The following is a 20,769-nucleotide window of genomic DNA, read 5'->3' as shown; positions in this document are numbered from 1 at the left end:
CCAGCTATAGAACAGTGAAAAGCAGCAGCTGTAGCACACTTAACAAGAACATCTTTTACGTGTAGGTCTTCACTGAAGTGGTTCTCGCTACTTAACGTCAAGCTTTTTTTTTTGTAACCCTTTGTTGTTTAGAAGGTAGCCTCATCTTAGTGGGCAGCTGTCGTGAGTGTTCTATAACAAGGCAGCATCAGAACTGTAGCATCACCGTTTTTCTCTGAGTGCTCTGATCCTTGAAATGATCTTTTCAGAAACTATGATCCTTAATTGGTTAAAAGGAAACAAAAAAAAAGAAAAAAACATGTGGTCAGTTTTTGTTAGAAAAGCCTTTGAAAGACTGAATGTAGTTCCATTGAGGATGATTTCAAAGCTGCTTTCTTGTATGGTCAGCACATGTGAGAGGTCTTTTATCTTTCTGCAAGGCTGGAGGAATGAGACAGACTGAAGCCCAGTGATTCAGATGCCTATTGTCTGTGCACATGTTCCTCACCTCCAGTGGGAGATCACACAGAAGCATGCTCACACAACAAACACAGATCCATACGCACTCTTAGATTTCAGGCGGCTTGTGTTGCGTTTACCACTAATCGGATGAAATTCAAGGTTGTCGTGAAGATGGGGAAATAGGAGATGCCTCGGTGCCACACACGGTCTCTGTGTGTGGTTTTCATATTTGCACACATTACGTGACGCCTAAACCTGACCCACAGACTTCTTCGAGGATACAATCTTGTAACCGCTGTCTCCTCACAGCAGCATGTTGTGGCTACTGTGTCTGTGTGCCAAAGCGGAAAATGCTGAACTTTTCACCTCTGCTGCGTTTTAGCACCGTGTCGGCACCAAGTCACCATCACAGACCTGGACCTGAATGTGTACTTTGTGTCTCTTGTTTCTTTAAATGATTGATCCGGGTGTCATCTGTTATCGGACCGGCCCTTTATCCGAAATCCGACTTAATCATCGTTTGCATGAGGAAAATTATGCCTGACTTTACAGAGGTGTTCAACACTCTACTCTGTAATTAGGAAATAAGTGTTAATTATAGAAAAATAAATCATATGGAGACCAATGTTAAATGATCATACAAAACCTAGACGTCAGCTCCCATTTTCTCTCAACGACGCCAAAGTGGAAGTAGAAATATAATGAATGGCCACTAGGGGGTGAAAAATAATTCTGTTTATCTGTGGATGTCTTCTTCTATAGCATATAATGTCACTTTATAAGTTATGTTCCCATTAAGAGGAAAATAGACGATAAAGTATGGTCCACATGACACCAGTGTGATGGACAGCTGGTGTCCTTTGATAGGATCCTAGTTGCAGGCGACATGTCAACATAGCGCCGGCCAAATTGTGATTCTGGAGGGTTTCTTATGCGTAGAGAGTCTCTAATCCGTCCTCAGGATGGATTTACTTCCATGCAGCTCAGGGATGAGGCCGCGTGCTTCCTTAAACCTCAAACATCGTTTCTGTCCGAGGGCGCGTTCAGGACAGATTAGTAGCGTTCACACCTGTGCTTGCATGATCTGGATATGATAACATCTCTCAGGGTGAATGTTGATATAAGGGTGTCATAAGACTGCAGTGTTTCCCAATCCTGGTCCTTCGGGGACGCCTAACCCTCCATGTTTTTGATGTTTCCCCGCTCCAACACACCTGACTCAAAGCAGCTTGTCAAACCCACTCATTAGAATCAGGTGTGCTGGAGCAGGAGAACACCAGTATACTGGATAAGTCAGTCGTTCAATGACTGTCTGCACAACACAAGTTAAGTGCTACAGTGTGTGTTCTTTCCGCCGACATTTTTAAGAGGCATTTTACGACTCGGATACATAATAGCTTTGAAACTGCCCTCGATTGTGCTCAGCGAGATTTCCTTTCTGACGGCCCACACGCGACACTCGCACAAAGAGTCCTCCACCTCTGCGTTTTCCTGCCAGCAAAACAGTCTCTCAAACACTTGGTTCAGCACTCACCGTTAAGCGTTGTGTTGTCACTGAACAAAAAAAAAAGAAACCCACCTCCACACCGCACATTATACTCTATAGTTTTACAGTGTTTTCTTATTATGTCCATTCATCATTGCAAAAACTGCATCCTGTTTTCCAGTGTGTGGGCATATTAGAAACCCAAAGCATCCTTCTGAACGGCATCCTGCCTGTCTGCTTGTTGAAGTGATAGCATTGAGGTTCTTTAATCCCAGCACTAACCCTAGTATTTACTCTGCCAACTTCTGCTTTATAACAGTGATTGCCTGGCACACTCACATACTCAGGACGCCGTGCTATTTTTGTCAAAGCAAGGAGGGGAAAGAAAAAAAAAAAAGGCATTTTGCCAAAGGTGAATGTGAATTCATCTAATTAATTCTTATCCATCCAATCCAAAATAAATACTCTGCAGCAGAGGTTTTTTTTATTGAATATTTGGACTGCGTTTTGAAAAATAATTCATATCATTTGTGTCATCGCGGTTTTCTGCTAATTTCTCCTCTGGGTCGCAAAAGGTCACGAGCAGCCGCACAGCTCGTTCAGTATTTCCACAGAGACGGCGCGTCCACACACCTGTGTTATTTAGCGGTTCGAGAGGCAACACTCACTTAATTCCGAATTAAAATCTAAATGAATTCACCAACCCGTCCATCTTTATTTATACATCACTGTGCAAACAAATTAGGTGGAATTCAGAGTGCTTTACACATGACTGAGACACAATATAGGTTGTGAATATGAAAGAAATGTATCAATAATAGAAAGAGTGAAGATAAAAGATGTTATATTAGCAAAGATGATGTTAACACAGTGACTTTATATTCATCATCCAGGTGGCAACAAACTGAAGGGACAGCAGTTCCGTTTGGACTGGGCCTGGATCTCTCTGGAGAAAGAGTACTACGTGGTGGACGAAGAGGACAAATATCTGGAGGTGGTGCTCAGGCGGAGAGGTTACCTGGGAGAGACGGCTTTTATTGGTGAGTGTGTTTGTCTTTCTGCCTCTAATCCCCGAAGATAGGCTTCCTTTTTTTTGCGGGGTGACGGTTCTGCTCTGTCAGGATTGCTCCACTGAAATTTTTAAGATGGATTACCACATTCAAATGTCACGCCATTTGGTCCATTTTATCCAAATGTCCACAAATGTCCAGACATTCTTCTGCCTGAAGACAGATAATTAGAGTTGTTCCGATACCGATACTGCCGAAAATGTGGGCATCGGTATCGGCGAGTACTGGAGTCCATGCACCGATCCGATACCACGTAATTTATTCGAGCTCCGTTAGCTCTGACACGGTTCTTCTCCGACGCTCTTGAAACAGTTGCGCTGTGCTGTTTTAGAGGTGTGAAGAAGAACCGATCACCCGACACCTGTAGACAAGGAGCTAACGTTAGCTCATCATGTTGGCGGTTTGGCAGTATTTACCAGTTAGCTCCGTTAGCGGCGCTAGCTCCGTTAGCGCGCCTACAGTCAAACTGGAGCGGCCCGTTTATTAAACGAAAAGAGCAGCGCTACAACTAACCAGCGTACCTGTGTCCTGCGTATGTATGCCTCTGTTTTTAAAGTTTAGCGTTACTTCAGAGACTCATTTTAACAATCTGGAGTCATGTAAAAATGATGTCACGCGCGTCCTTTCCCGGTCAGTCGTCATGGAAACATGAAGCTCTGCCAGTGCTGCGGTGTTTGGACCCGATGAGTATGACCAGTAGTATGATATTTTTTTTTATAACACACTGGTATCGGTATCGGTACCCACAGCACAAGTATCGGAATCGGTATCGGGAGGGAAAAAATGGTATTGGAACGTCTCTACAGATAATGAGTGGTTATGTTCATATTTGACCAACTGACCACACTGAATTGAGTTAAATTTCTGCTTCTTGATACTTATAGCCTGATACATACACAGTAACTGTATTTAACCGGAATCACAATGGCTCCATAAAAAAGGTTTGCCTAGATACTGGTTGATTTCCATGGGTGGGAATCGAGTCCTTCCGTTGTTTTGCTGCGTGTAATTCGACACTATACAGTAGCTGGGAAGCAAAAGAGCAAACATGTCAGTCTCACTTTGTGAAGCTGTTTTATGTTAGGTGGGTTTTGAAGTGTCAGTGCCTCAAAGTTGCCGCGCTGCATAAAAGAAAGAGGTGGGAGATTGAGATGACACTGAGATCACATGAAATTCAAGATGCTCTCTCACAATTTTAAAGTGTCTCGGTGTACTGTTGACTTTGTGGAATAAGCTCCTGTTCTTCGAAATGTTACCACTGCTGAAAAGGAAAAAAAAGACTGCAGTTCCACTTAAACTAGACCCTTAAATTAAGACCATCATCAATCTAAGGTAATTGTTTTACCTCAGGTCACCTTCTTAGCCACACCAAGCTTTAAAATGTCTTGTCACAACAGTCAACAGTGGCACCAGGAACATTTCACCTCTTTCTCAAAGCCTGAGCATTAATGAATCTTAAGTAGACTTTAAAATAAAAATGCCCACAACTTACCGTTGGCCCTGTGCGTCTGAAAACTCAAATCCAGCCAGGTAAACAAACATCACTTTTCATTTCCGAGCTTTTAAGACCAGCAGATGGAGGTTATTTGTAATTGGCAGAGAACAGCGTCGCATATTTTTTGTGCTCGTATGTGCGGATGTTTCAGAGGGATGATGACAATGTTGTCCCTGAACGCTCCCTTAGCCTGGACTCTATCATATGTCACCTTGTTCGCTCTCAGAGAATCAGCAGCTATAAAGCAGCTCTTGCTCCCCGTCGTCATTCTGATCCCTGTTCACTGCTGGTCTGGTGGCGGCATCACAGTCCGGCAGTTTATGTGAGCTTTAAGACTTTTCTACCTGTGTGTGTGTGTGTAACTAGAGAAGGTTGTGAGTTGATCTCTCGGGCACACATGAGAGCTTGCATCTCTTTGCACAGTTGGTGTGTGAGCATCTGGTTATCTCTCCCACACACACACACACACACACACACTAATAGTATTATCCATCCCGGCCAATGTAGCTGCAACATGTTGCAGAAGATGGTTTCCGGGAATATTTAAGCGAAAAAGGTTTTACAGTATACAACATTTTAAATATTAATAAAAGAAATTCGGGTTGCAGTTTCTTTTACAGCATAGTAATAAGATGTAACAAGTAGTGTTGGGTATGTCTTCATGTCTTTACTTGATGTGATGCCTGGGAAATGCAAATTCTAAGACTGTCTTGCCCAAGATCCCAAGGACAACCTCTTGGCCAGATGCAGAGCGTGCTGCAAATCAATACAAGTGGACGCCGTGGGCGAAGCGGCGCTCACAAAAGAGAAGATCATAGACTCAGCCACTTCACTAAGTACACCAGTTTAACTGCTCGCGATGCCAGAGGTTCGAGATGATAAAAAGGCAAATAGGCGCGAGTAACAACTTGTTGTGAACAAAGTATAAAAAGACTATTTCTGAATCGTGCAGCAGATGGTCTACGGCAGTAAGACCACACTGGGTGTTGTCCTCGACTCTTGATAAAGTGACTGGTTAACTCTATTTCTAGTATTCGTGTGTCCGTATGTCCAGTGAGGTTCTGCTCAGCCGCAGATGATGAAGTACGGTCCAGTCCATGACAAACCCAGGCCGAGAAACTGCGGCTGATCAACGTCTAATAACTTTTATAGATTTCAATTTGCTGAGCCGGTGAACAGAAGAATGGAGCCAATGAGCCAATAATAGAGTGGCAATACTTTCAAAATGGACCAAGTAGTAGAAAACACCGTACAATCTAATGCAATCCAATACCATACTGCCACAGTAATAGTACCACCGATTGATTTTTGCTGTCATCTCGACTCAATTCCGAAGCTGTAGTTGGTGTTGTTGTCAAACCAGTATCTCATTAAGAGTCTGTTGCCGAGGCTCTGCTTGTTTCCCTCTCGCTGCTAATTTAGCTTTCATGTTGTTTGGCTTAAGTTTTAATGATTTCTTTCCGCAGTAGATCATTTTGCAGCGTGTGTTTGATGAATGCGTTCAGGAGTTTGTCAGCAAGTGTTTGAAGCCGACACGGACCCACCAGTGGTACTTCAAATTATAACATGATTCACTTTTCCCGGCGTATACAGGAGAAGGAAAGGAGTCTATCGCCTTTCTGTGGGTTTTACCTGTTTTTGAATTTTGGATTTAAAGAGGTATTCAGCTTTCAGTTTGAAAAGTGAATACCTTGTGAAACCTCGTCTCGATTATGTCACATTTGTAAGTTATGTTTCCATTTAGAGGGAAATAGATGATACACACATGAGTGAACACCAGTGTGATTGACAAAACCATGAAAATGAAATATACCAAACGGATAAACTGTTTATGATTGTGTTAATGATGAAATAAAAATAACATTTATATTTGTTTTATATTGTTTAAACATACTTAAACAATCACAAAACTTTAAAAATCACTTCTGCAGCCATTTTCTCTTGATATTTCGTTTCTGCAGCAGTGAAACAAATCATCAGTTGGACCGAGGTCAGTTAAGTGATTTGGACATTTGAGAAATGGCACCGCAGTTTCCCAGAGCCCAAGGAGACATAATTCAATAGATTTTTGTCTCGCTCTTTTTTTTTTGTCATAACGGTAGTTTCAAAATCCAAACGTATTGATTTTACAATCATACAAAGCAGAGAAAGAAAGCAAATACTCGCATTTGAACACCTATTGGCTTGAAAAACATTATTACACTGTCAAAACTGTTGCTGATTTATTTTCAGTTGATTCATTAGTTAATCGGCTGCTTGTTTGAGCTCAAGGGAAATGAGTCGTGGCCTTACTGCATTTACATGGACACACTTTACAGATGTAGTCCGATTTAGACCCAGGCCCAAATCTCAATCGATAGCTGTCAAAACCAAAAGACATTTCGGAAGATGAGAAGCTTTAAAATCTTAAAAGGGTAAAAGAAGTTAAATAATACATTAATAAGACAAGAAAGAAAGAAATCTCTGTGGTAAAACCTCAGTTATTGTTTCATTCTCTCTCTCTCTCGCTGACGCTCTGTGTTTGCGATGCACAAATAATTCAGTCATTTCAGACAGGGAGTATATCAGCGATGTAGATGAACCCAGGATTGTTGACAGAGGCTTTGCTGATGAAAGCTAGTGCAGTGCCAGGATACGGTGAAGGACAATGCTGTTCCAAACGCGCTCCATCACAACAGGAGTGTACATGTGAGGAGGATCAGTCAAGGAGGACTGCAGAGAGGAGATCAAGGTTCAAAGATGCTCCCACACAGCAGAGCTCAGGCCCAGCGCGCCTGGACACGAGCACTGGAACCAGACTGGATGTTTTCAAGCTTACACGTGTAGCTGGCTGCTCGAGGAAAGAGAAATCCAAGCACGAAGAGCCAGGTCAGGGGCACGCGGTTCCATTCAAGTATCCTCTTGTGTTTGTCCTTATATTCTTTGACCGTGATTGGGCAGCAGTCGGATCTTGATGTGGACACCGGAGACGCATGTTAATACCAGGTGTGAATACATGTGGTGAAGCCATATCCGATCACAGAAAACGCATCCGAATGCCAGGTGTAAAGGCGGGAAAAAAGACTGTGTCCACTTGTGTGCACTCACAGTATAATTCTGTTTGCCGTCCTCAAAAATGAGTTCTCTCACGTTCTCCTCTCCTTTTATGACGCCCGTCCCACTGACTCGTCAACCCACTTAACCCGTCTCACTTCCATGTCTTTTCATCCATAATCTCATTTCACCTCATTTCACCATCGGTATACAGACAGCAGTTGGTCCTTTTTCACCTAACCTGCTTCTTTTTTTTTCTTTTCTCATCAAAGACACCACCACCTCTCTTCTTCCTGCTGCTCCCTCGCAGCCTCACAGTCCTGGTCTCGAGTCCTGTGCCATAAGCATCTCTCTTCCATTCTTCCACCTACTTTCCATTTCTCATTCATCTTATATCTAGCCTCCTTTTCTCTCTCTCTCTTTTTTTTTTTTTTTGCATGCCCGTCTCACTCCAGCTCGGTTCTTTGGATTCTCACCTCCTCATGTGCATCCTGTGTTTGTGATGCGATGTTACTTCTGCTGGCTGTCTTTGTTTTGTCACACCCTCTCGCTGGGTGCTTTTCATAAAACACCCAAATCTGACGTCCTTATCTTGCCCACACATTTCCTCTCCTCTCCTTTTCCTGAGAAGCTTCTATGTCATTGTGTCATTGTATCTTGAATAGTGTAGATGTTGGGCAACTGGACTTTTTTGCCTGGGGAAACAAGAGACACCTGGACTTGAGGGGTTATATTTGGAAGACGTTTCACCTCTCATTCAAGAGGCTTCATTCTTTCCTTTCCTTTCCTTTTTCTGTGAAAGTTCTCGGTCTTCCAGGTCATTATATCTTCAAGACTGCAGGTAGAGGCAACTGGACTTTATTTGAAAATGGTTCACCTCTCATCCACAAGGTTTTCCCTTTTCCTTTCCAACCCCACGGGGAAACAAGATGGAAATGCAATTTCTCATTCTCTTTGAATAAATCAGGGTTGTTTTTTTTTGTCCTTTCTGCTCTGTCCTTCCCTGGTCTGTCCTCGCGCTAAGAGATAAATGGAGGATTGTTAACAAGGTGTACCTTTGCCAGGTTAAGATACTGTATATCATCTCCTGTGGGATGTATTCCAGCCTCATTATTGGTGCCAAGCCAGGTGGATGGAGAGATAATTTTATTTCACCAGCAGAGAATGGAAAGCGTGGCCCTTTCCTGATCCTTGTTTCTAGAGATGTCTGCCTCAATTGTCTCCTTGTGAAATTACCTGCGCGTTATAATGAGCATATAGGTGCCTGCAATCCCACAGTTTTATGATGAATTGCATATTTTACACTCAAGCAAAATGTGGCTCTGTGCAGTCTTTGCTTTCGGTGGTGAAATGATCAACAATGCCGAACAAAAGAAATAAATATTTGCAGCTAGAGAGCGTGTGTCGTGGGCAACTCTCTTTGTAGGTGTGTGTTTATGGAGACAAATACAATGGACTGTGGCTGTGAAGCAGTGAAAAGGTCCTGGGTGAGTGTGTTCCCACCTGCTGTGAAGGAAACCTCATGCAACCTCAGGCAAGACACATACGTCTGTGCCCTTCAGGGGGTTTTGTACAGTAAGGCTACGTAACCTTCATGCGTCCTGTAGTGAGGATTATCCCTCTGTGTCTTTTATTTGATGTAGATCAAACTGATCGTCAGGACAGAAAAGATGGGACATATAGAGACTCTTTTATGAGGACACCTCACTGATAACAGATATAAAATAAACGAAGCTGCAGCAGAGAAACGCGGAGAAACAATTCTGCTGCTGGCTCACGTTTCACCGAATCTGTGAATCTCTGCCGGTAAATAATCTGTATTTATATAGCGCTTTTCTAGTCTTGACAGCCACTCAGAGCTGCTTTACACTACAGCTTTGCCGTTCAACCACTCACTCCCACTGACTCGCACGTTCATACAGTGTGTCTACGTGCAGTGCTTTTTCGATCGCACATCCTTAATTCCCATTCATATTTCATGTCATATTCACACTGCCGGCACAGCCGTCAGGAGCAGCTTGTGCTTCCGTGTCTTGCCCAAGGACATATCGACATGAAGGAGCTGGGGAGCAAACCCATGACTTTCTGGCTTAAAGACAACCTGCTCCACAGCCGCAGCCCGGTTCATTCATCTCTCCAACCCTAATATACAGAGGTGGAAAGAGTGAAATATTCTCTAGTAAAAGTACCACTATTTTGAGTACAAGTAAAAGTACTGGTCTAAAAATGTATTCAAGTTAAAGTATAAAAGTAGCTTGTTTAAAATTTACTAATTTATAAAGGCATACCTTTATAAATCAAAGTGTGGCAAATTAAAATATGTAAACACATAATGTGTCAGTCAAAATGGGTCAAAGGTCACAAATGGGGACCTGAATTAGTGCCAATTCACCTTGTCCTCGTCATTCACCTGTCATTCTCCTTGTCCTCGTCATTTACCTGTCCTCATCATTCACCTGTCCTCATCATTCACCTCTCCTCGTCATACACCTGTTCTCATCATTCACCTGTCCTCTTCATTCACCTGTCCTCGTTATTCACCTGTCCTCGTTATTCACCTGTCCTAGTCATACACCTGTCCTCATCATTCATCTGTCCTCGTCATACACCTGTCTTCATCGTTCACCTGTCATTCACCTGTCCTCGTTATTCACCTGTCCTCATCATTCACCTGTCATTCACCTGTCCTTGTTATTCATCTTACCTCGTCATACACCTGTCCTCATCATTCACCTGTCATTCACCTGTCCTCATCATTCACTTGTCCTTGTCATTCACCTGTCCTCGTCATACACCTGTCCTTGTCATACACCTGTCCTCATTATTCATCTGTCCTCGTCATACACCTGTCCTCATCATTCACCTGTCCTCATCATTCATCTGTCCTCGTCATACACCTGTCCTCGTCATTCACCTTTCCTCGTCATACACCTGTCCTCATCATTCACCTGTCATTCACCTGTCCTCATCATTCACTTGTCCTCGTCATTCACGTGTCTTCATCATTCCCTGCCAAAGTTTCAATAGCGTTTATTTATTTTTAATTCAGGCCAACTTTTTTTTTTTACTCGGTAATGGATGTGATTTAAAACGTAGCGAAGTACAGTACTTCCAAAATAAAATACTCAAGTAAAAGTAAAATTACAGATTTTAAAAAAAGTACACAACAAACCCCAATTACAGTAACGCAAAGAAATGTAATCCATTACTTTCCACTTCTGCTACTATATATAATATATAACCTGTTTGAAACAGAGAAGTTAACCAGACTTTATCTCCTGCAAAGTGCAAATGTTTTTTGCCGCTTGAAGTAAATATTGTGTGTAATTTTGATTTAAAATGACCAAATAAATATAAAAGTCAAGTTCATGAAGTCATTCTCTTGACATTCATTTATTTCCCAATGGAGATACATTGGTAAAAGCTGGTTAACCACTTGCTTTATCATTTGACAGCCCTAGTTTAAAGAAACTTAGCTTAGATGGAGATGTTGTAGAATAACTTATCACCTCAGAGGTGCCAGATCACCCAAGACTGAAACATTTATTTTTAAATATCTTCAACAAGCTATAACATTGTTCTCTTCATGCTACTCTTGGCACTGCCAAAGATATTGTGAGTGTATTATGTGCAGTCGTTGCCTGTGATTTCCTAGAGGGACTTGTCAGCAGTCCAGTGCGTTGTGTGTCCGTGCAGCTGCAGTGAGGAACAGCACCATCGTTAGTTTTCCAGTTTTTCAAACGCGGGCAAACAGAGGGTGTTACATTTCCGATGATGCTCGGGTCAAATGTGAAAACGAGCTGTGGAGCCTCTCGCTGCTGCCGTTGAGGAAAAATGATCCAAAACAGTGAACCTCTAAATTATTCGTCATTTACTCCAAAGCTTTTACCCCGTCTGCAGCACAACACACAGCCACTTGAGCAAAAAACGACAATATATATTTCATTCTTCTCAGTTTTGGGAATGATTAAAATCCCTTAGGGTCCTCGCAGGCACAGTAAAATGAGCGTAAAAGTTTGTATGCCTGCATGTGCGCGTGTTATTTTTGGCTCAGGATTTGCATACAATACTCACCTCTCAGATCTCACTGTGTGCACAATAGAATGTATCCAGTCTCAGCTGCATGTGTTTGTCACCTCGCGGAGGGTTTTAGTGTCTGAACAAATAAAGACAAAAGGGAGCAAATCCTTTCTATATACGCGTACGAAGCATCCACCAGACATCCGTCAGCTCTGGTTGTTGTTTGTGTGCATAGACAAAGGGACATGAGCAGCAGATACTGATTTACAGTATGGCTTTTTCCACCTGAGTCTCCTTTATGTGTTTTATGTGAAAACCCAGTCGTAACTGCGAGTGTTCCCACTTTGAAGCGGGAGTGTCGATGGGCATGAATGTTAGATGGATCCCTCTAAAGTGCATGAAAGACTTGTCATAAATGAAATAAGAGGCACGTGAAGAGAAAACACTCGCAAACACACACACACACACACACACACACGATCGCATGCATAGCACCATCTCGGTGAGGTGAACATGTTTATTTAAACGCTTCAGTCAGAAAATTCATTTCACACGTTTCCGAGGCTCTGCGAGTGATCGGCGTGGAAAAGCAGATGCGGCGCTCATTTCACACCACTTTCTGAACAACATTAAAGGGTGTGAATATCTAATCGGATTTTCATCTGTTTTCCTCTCCTCCCCTGACTCGTTTTCATGATCATTATCTTTGCTTCGTCTCCACTTTTTTTCTAATTTGCTCTCCTCCCTGTGTCCATCAGGCATTGGCACCCAGGATGCCACTGCTAAGAAGGATGAGGACTTCAAGGGGAAGTCTCAGAAGCAGGTCCAGTTCAACCCAGGACAGACCAGCGCCACGTGGCGGGTCCGGATCCTGACCGACGGGAAGTACGAACAGGCGGAGACTTTCCAGATCGTGCTTTCAGAGCCAGTGATGGCCGTGATGGAGTCTCCTGCCGCAGCAACTGTAGAGATCGTGGATCCGAGCGATGGTCAGTATGACTCACACTTACACTCAGACAGACTATATTTACTCAAGAGCTGTACTTAAAGGGCCAGTGTGTAAGAATTAATGACGTCTAATGCTGCGTAAGTGCAACAAACCATGGAACTACGGTGGCCTACAGAGGCCGTTGCGTACAGGAAAGGATGTAAACACGCTTTCACAACTCTCCAGCTCTCTCTGACATTTCCTCCTCCTTCTTCTTCTTCTTCTTTGTTGGTTTATATGAGCGGAAATGTTCATTTCATTCAAATGCCTTTACTTTAAAATACAAAATCAATGTCCATTCAAGCTGCTGTAGAAACAGGGTGCAAGTTTGCAAAGTTCACGGAAAAGACAGATTTTAAGGCTATGGAAACAAAGCAGTTTTTATTATTAAGTGGTCGAATGATTTTTAAATATTTGCGATTATTTTTGACTGAAATTGTGATTTGCGATATGAGAGGGAATGGTCATTTTTTTACATAATTCTTCTCATTTTCATTTGAATAACATATTTACAATGACACACGTTTTGGCTTTAAGAAATTGAATATTTAGTAGGCTGTATTTTGATATATTATACATTATTATATATTATATTATATATATATATATATATATATGTAGTATATTGACATTTAATTTCTCCTACCGTTCACTCCAGTTTTTAGTTTTTTTTTTACAGATAATTATTGCACTTTTTACTCCACAGCGTTTAGTAACCACATACTTTCTAGATTAAATTCTTCTTAAATGTAAAAATATACGCGTGTTATGTATGTACTGCACTGATCACATTAACCGCGGCTCTGCTCACCGTGTGACGGTGAATTAGCATCGTTCATTTATTTACAGCTGTGGTTTTTCTACTGTCACCTGTCATAGCAGCTGCTGGGCAAAGGGTAAGAAAATGCACCTTTTATTTAAGTATAAAAAAAAAATACACAATTATTTTTGCACATTTTGCCTGAAATTGTTTCTCTACCTGGAATAAAATATTTATAGATATGTTGTTTACAAATGCAGAATGTTAGGTGAAAGTTTCCTGTTTAGGAAGTTTGATTGGCAGCTTAGCGATGACTCACACAAACAGATTATAAGAAATGTTTTATCGCTGTTTATGCATTCGCTATTTTGCATCATGAACTTGTCTTTTTATGCAGTTCTGTGTCAATATTCCTCATCCGTTATTAAAAATGAAATTCGAATGCAGCTGCTGTGGAGCCACAATGTAGAGGATTTAAAAATAAGTTATTAATAATAATAATAATAATAATAATAATAATAACAATAATAAAAAAAGGATAGGAAATATTTGTTTTCCCCACCTGAACAAATAGTGCTGATAACACTGACGGACATTTGTAATGAACACCACACAGACTCCCAGCTGCCTAATTTTCAAAAACAACAATACAAGGAAAAAAAGCAGCATAACCACATGTATTTATACGATAGTATAACTAGACGATCACTATGTTGTTTCAATTCAATTCAGTTCAGTTCAAAATCCTTTATTTGTCCCCGCAGGCAAATCAAAGGCATAAAGAGCAGATGTCAACGAAACACAAAAACAAGTGAGAAGCTTAGAAATAAAAAATAATAAGTATCTGCATGAGATGCAAAGGCTCTGGTGTACACAAGTATAACAAATAGTTAGTGCTGTCCGTCATTGTAAAAATAAATAAAGTATGCGACAGACATTCATGACTAATGGTCAGAAAATGACCGTTGTGGCGTAAATGATGCCAGAGTTTGCATCACTTATCACAACATTCATTCCCATGTGGAATGAATGTTGATTTAACCCGTTCCCCACTGGTCAAAAAACCCGGTTCAAACTGGTTCAAACTTGAGTTTGTGTATTTGTCTCACATTTATAATATGAATGGAATATTGAGTCGTTCCAAAAATAGCTGCACGGCTCTGGCAAGGTTTAATATTCTCTTGTGATGCTACGTTCAGGTTTTTTTATTGTGTATGTGTGTGCATTACTCCCCTCCTCAACTCAAGTTTTTGGTAATTAGAGATAAAAAAAACAAAACACAGAAACACTGCAGCTTTTTTTTACAGTGACACCCAACAGCTGCTTTCATCACTCTCATTTGTCTCCTCATTCTCTCTCTCTCCATCACTCCGCGTTGAGCTGTCTCTCTCTCTCTCTCTCTGTCTCATTCCCTCACATTCGTCTGTGTCTATCTCTTCTCCCCTGTGGGTTAATTACGTTGTGTGTTGAGGGCAGGGGCTGGTTTGTTTTCCGTCTCCTCTGGGGATCGTCTAATGTGACAGAGATGTGCCACTCGGCACTCTAATGGGCCAGTGGAGCTATAGCTATGCCTGTGGCGTTTGCTGTACACCAGCCTCCTTTTGCTAATGATGAAAACTGGCTTTGTCTGGTCTTTGTGGTTAGCCTGGAGATTCCCTCCCCAGAGGACATGTCAGCTAGGCTAATATCAGCTTTAAAGGAGGAGAGGGGATCACTGAGGTTTAAGCAAAAAAAAAAAAAGTAAAGAAATTAAGGCTGAATTTGTTCCAACAGTGCGGACACTCTATGTTTATCTGCATGGACGCCTGAAGCACTTGGATATTGTTTTCTTTTTCTTAGAGTGCATACTCTCCATCATCCCTCTGTATCTGTATTGGCCCGTGGTAACAAACCCGCACTCTAAGTGCTGCCGCAATAACAAACTTTGTGTAATTACAGGGTGTGATAGCCTGGCTTTCCTCCTCCAAAACTTTATGACTTTCTTTCATATATAATTCATGCACAATGCTGAGTAAAGATGAAGGTGGGAGCCTGCTGTTAGACTGTTTGCTGCAGCATCGCGCCGTAATCAGGGAAATCTTTCTTGCTCCTACCGCAGCAAGGACACCATATATCAGTGGAGCTGCGCTTGTTTTGCGTCAAGGTCATTCCACTAAATGATGAAGAACGGCTCTCTCTGTTGTGTAATGTTTTTTTATATGGAACCACAAGGCCAGCTGCAGTCACTTTGATTGTAATTGTAGGAGCTTTGTCTCACTTTAATGTAAAATCACGTCAGGAACACGCAGCTTAGTGCGTGACCCGCACGTGTCGTCCGTTTACATTTGCAGGTGCGCTTCAGGCTGATTGGAAAGTAGCAACGAGTAAAGAGCGCGACGATGACAACAACATCCAAACAGTAAAAACAAAATGTCCCCGCTCCATGGGTTATTCATGAAATGATTTAATAATTCAGCAGATTTGACCGAGAAATGAAAGCCAAACTGATTTTCTTTTTGTTCTGCGTGTTTTCTTTTTTCATAGTAAGACGCAGGTGTCCGTGACTTTAACAGTCGCTGCAATATGTGTGTTTTCAGTCTTCACATTAATCTTTTAAAACAATCGTCTCCAGAAAGAGAACTTGATCCGCTTGGCTGTGAATTTACTTTCATAAATGTTGAGGCACGAGTGTGCGCTGAATTGTGAAGATAGGGGGGGGGAAATAAGGGCTTACGCAGACTAACAGGTATAAACACTAACCAGACCAGGAGACCTCATGACGACTCAAACTTGCTGAGGCAATTTGAACATCATTTCTGATATTCTGCTTAGAGTTCAGCATTTCATCTTGCTTTAACGATGCACAGATTGCCAGATTCTAGGCGAAACTGCTGATTAAAATTACAATGTAGTCAACAGCTGATACAGATTACAGTGGGGTTTGTTTTTGGAAATGAGTTTTTTTATGTGTTGCTCTTTTGTGGCAGCGATACATAGAAATAATCATTGTTTTAAAGTTTTTTGGGTTTTTTTGCTTCCTTCAAATAATCACAAATTCATACAAATAACAAGATGAGATTAAAGAAGTCTAAGGATCAAGATTATGAAAAACAATAATTGTGAAAAAAAAAAGGAATTATACATGTAACACAATTTGCCTCGAAGTGCGATACAGTCTGTACAGCACTTGACACCCTCTGTCCTTAGACCCTCACTTTGTGACAGCCATTTGGGACCGGCTGTCACAAAGTGGAGAAACCTCAGTAAGAGCCGTCGTTTTGGTAGAAATATACTTGGAGTTCTTGTTCTTCATAAGTTATTATGCTGTGATTTAAGTGGTACGGCCCACTTGAGATCAAATTGCGCCGCCCGAGCTAAAATGAGGCCCCTGAATTGGCAAAAAAGAGACATTCGATGACAAAATCCTCTTGTTCGAATACTAAACTCATGAAATTATAATATATTTTCATCATGCATAGCCAGGATGAACATCATTGTCTCTATCAGTGAGTCGTTTTATTTGAACGTAGGTCGTTAACAGCTGCTACTGATGTACAGCCAATAAATCAGTGCATCCCAACTGAGTGCGTCCTTTATGAATGGAAAATCAATGAAAAGTCTTTGAAAGGTAGCTGTGAGAGTGTGTGTTTGTGCATGTGAATAAGTAAGCAAAGCCCAATCCCCTGCTATGAGCCGCTGAGCCTCCCGGGGAGTGACAAATTGTGGGCACCGTCAGAAAGCGGCGCAGGAAGATTGAGCGGAGGAAGGAGCGATTTAGGGAGTTACCATGAGAAGAAAGCAATGTTTGACCACCCGCCGTGTGTAAGATTGTCTTTGATGATGACTCCGTCCTGAAGAATCATCTCAGGTGTTGATCTCTTTTTATGCTGGGTGTTGAATCAAACGTCCAAATCTGTTGTTTTGTGTTTTAAATGAGCCACAAGTGCCTTTCGCTTCCTATCGTCCATTCATTTATACATTTTATTCACTAAAAAGAAGAGTAGAGGAGGGGGGAAGCACTCACAAGAACATCTAGGATGAGTCGAGACTCAGTCCGCGTTTGTATTTTTTTATCGGTCCCCCTTGCGTCCCTGGAAAATAGCCGTAACATTTATTGTTTCTATAATGGCAGTGAGTTCTTCTCTTTGATAGATGACGCTTTCACTGACTCCAAGTCTCGCTCTCAATCACAGACTCCTCTCAGAGATGGAGCGAGGAGTGGGGAAAGCGAGAGAGCAAATAAGAGCGGCGGCTCGACTGACCCCCGTCTGTGCATGGAGCTGTCGATACGTGGCGCTCCCAGCGGCATGAACTGCGAGAGGCTTGCATGTGGAATAGTGTGCGACACACTAGGTAGCCAGGAAGAGCACCTCTGGTTGCGTCAAACTGAAAACTGTGATGGAGAGTTATTTTTGAATATGAATAGGCACGCTGCAGGAGTACCACTTCAATAGATGTGTAGGTTTTTTTTTTAGAAAAGCCAGCTGAAACTCACTAATGTAGAACCAGAACAAAAGCCTGTGTCAGTCCACAGTGCTCTCATGCACAGTGGATTTTTTGCAGATTGTTATACCATTTTTTTTTCTCTCTTCTTCCTCTGACTCCACTCTCCTCCCCCCCCTACTTTTTCCTCTCTCTTCTCCTCCAAAACAGAGTCCACTGTGTTCTTCCCTGAACAGATCCACTCCGTGGAGGAAGATGTTGGGGAGCTTTTCATCCCGGTGCACCGCAGCGGAGACATCAGCCAGGAGCTTATGGTGGTCTGCTACACACAGCAGGGTATGAACGAGCCTTTTCTCACCTCATATAACCCGTGATCCTCAGAATACTCGCCCTGCTTCCCTGTGACTGTGTGCTGCTTTTCATGGTCAAACTGAACACGGTGTGAGCTCATCTCTGTGGCATCAGCAGCACAAAAAACAAACACAGTAATAATTAAAGTGTATTTAAAATTCTATTTTTTCAGGTGAAACCGGCGTATATATGAAGTAATGTTATTGTTCATCCAGGTGCAAAAATTCCCACTTTAGTATAAAGTATTAATTAATTCATATCCTAGTTTATTTGCTCCCGGCTATCGTTCTACACACACGTTTGTTTTAGTTGTGTTTACCCACAATGCCCTGTTGTTGTAGTCCGCTTCACTTGAAACCAACCGAGACCTACGTTTTTAGGCAGACCAGAGTTCGCTTCTTTGGTGCGGATCAGCGTTCGGTTGGGTATTCACACCTCCCCAAACGAACTGGGATTCAATTTAGTTACCCTAATTAACTATTAGGGCCACATGCGGCCCCCCCTCCAATCAATTTCTTCTAACCCACCACTTAATATGAACTCAAGTGGCCCCCGGGTCATTTGAGTTTGAGACCCCTGCTTTAAAGAGTCTGTGGTGTTGCTTCACTATGTCATTTATGGTGATTTATTATTTTTTTTTTTCTGTTTAGTCCTGGTGAACAATAATGATGTAACATTACTTGTATGCTGCGCCCTTAAAATTGGTCAAGCAAAACTATCAGACCATGGCCAAGAGGAAAGGAAATAGGCACCCAATCCCACGATGGCGTTAGCAAAAAGGCACTTACTTTACTTTACTGTACAGGCTGGTTAAATGTCTCCGGGCGACATGAGATTTTAATGCGAAACACACACAGTCGTGCGGATTGTTTTTTTTACGAATGTAATTTTAAAAAGCTACACACAACACAGAGTTAAGGTTTCCTCTATTGACCAGAATTGAAAACATCGTATAGTTTTACGGCTGCGTCGACAAACCTAATTACTCAGGTTTAACCGTTGTTCAGGGGTCCGGCAATTAAAAGGATTAAAAGAAACTGCGAGAGTCACTTTACTGTGAGTCCATTTAATGCTGGTATATTATTTTATCTAAATGCGATGTGCACAGCAGTGCACTGGGGGAGAGGCACTTCACATCCCATTTACATTTCCCACAAATAATAAGAAGCAGCATGAGCTCAGTAGTATCACAGTTCGCTGTTCAACTGTGCCCCGTCCATGTGTTACAGTAATCTCTTCAGATCAGTAGTGTGCTTCAATATGAACTCTACAAAAGCGCCACTTCACTCACTTTGCGATAATAAAAGCAATTTTCAGTTATTTATTTTCCGTCTGATTAGAACGACGATGTGTGAGACTCCGTGTTCTCCGCGCGCATTTAAGTCCCCGCGAAATGTAATTTGACAAAAACAAGATGAATCAACTCGACTCGGAGATAATCAGCTCAATTCAACTTTATGAGTACTGGGATAAATACACAATGAATGTGTTTTTTTTTGGAGTGGATTTTAAAAAATGATGAAACACAGAAAACTCACATGTTCACTCTTCAATAATCCTCGGTCACAAAAGGAACCGCAGTCTCTCTGCTTCACTTTACTGAACTTTGAACAAACTTAATATGAGTGTAATCAACGTACTTCTGTTCAATGTCACAGGCTCTAAATGTGCCGGTCATCTGTTCCCTTTGTGTTCTGATGTTATGACTCACGTAATGACTTCCTTGATGGCCTTGCTGGAATAACAAGGGCAAACTTTCACTTTTACAAGCCATAATTGTCTCTTGAATATTGTGCGTTTCAATAATCAATTTAAAAAGAAATCAATGGCCTGAAACTAACATCACTTTCCACATGAAAATCTGCCAAACATGAATATGGACGTGAAAATAACTCCATTATAGAAAAGCATAAAGTTCTAATTGATATAGCTTTTCGTTTCCTCTTCCACTCCTCACACCTGACGCTGTCCCCTCCGTCCCCATTGTCCCCCGTGAAGGCTCTGCCTCGGGAACCCTCCCCACCACCGTCCTGTCCTACTCGGACTACATCTCCCGTCCAGAGGAGCACGGCAGCGTCCTCCGCTTCGACAAGGACGAGAGGGAGAAGCATTGCCGCGTGGTGATCATCGACGACTCCCTGTACGAGGGAGACGAGAGCTTCAATGTCACTCTGTCGCTGCCCGTCGGGGGCCGCCTGGGGCTGCACTACCCCACCACCAAAGTCCAGATCTTGGAGGATACGGATGACGGTAAGGCAATTACAACACTTGAAAGGTGAAGTGTGTAGCATTTGGTAGAAAAGGAATATCCATCCTTTTTCGACCACTTTATCCTCCACCGTCCACGTGACGGTGGTACTGAAATAATGACGCGACTGATACCAAACCGTGAAATTACCCTAGTGGGAGAGTAAAAACTAGAGTGTGGTCATATGAGTGTGCCTTTAAACAGTTGAGATCGAGTGGAGTCGAAGCATTTTTCTCACTCTTACTCTTTCCAGTGACAACTCCACAGAGAAAACTTTCAAATCCAGCCCTGAATAAACTTTTTTTTTTTTCCTTTTCTGAAAGTGATGTACCCAAATCACACGGATGAGAGATCATAGTGAACTTTATAAAGAAAAAAAGAATAATACTTTTTTCTTTTCTCCAAAATAGGTTGAGAAGATTTAATTTAATTCATGTCTGCATAGCAAAAGTGTG

General features: G+C 42.0%; 1 protein-coding gene across 1 annotated transcript in view; it reads left to right on the top strand.

Moving 5' to 3' along the window:
* frem2a (FRAS1 related extracellular matrix 2a) overlaps positions 1-20,769 on the top strand; it is a 62,442-nt gene that overhangs the window by 19,671 nt on the left and 22,002 nt on the right. The window contains exons 3-6 of the mRNA XM_058628062.1: positions 2,821-2,967; positions 12,304-12,534; positions 17,926-18,051; positions 20,065-20,316. Coding sequence (XP_058484045.1) covers positions 2,821-2,967; positions 12,304-12,534; positions 17,926-18,051; positions 20,065-20,316 — 756 coding nt within the window. The remainder of the gene's footprint in view (positions 1-2,820; positions 2,968-12,303; positions 12,535-17,925; positions 18,052-20,064; positions 20,317-20,769) is intronic.

Source organism: Solea solea, chromosome 4 (genome assembly GCF_958295425.1).
Source record: "Solea solea chromosome 4, fSolSol10.1, whole genome shotgun sequence".
Taxonomy (NCBI): domain Eukaryota; kingdom Metazoa; phylum Chordata; class Actinopteri; order Pleuronectiformes; family Soleidae; genus Solea; species Solea solea.
The sequence above is the reverse complement of the archived record's forward strand: the minus strand, read 5'-3'. Positions and strand labels throughout refer to the sequence as shown.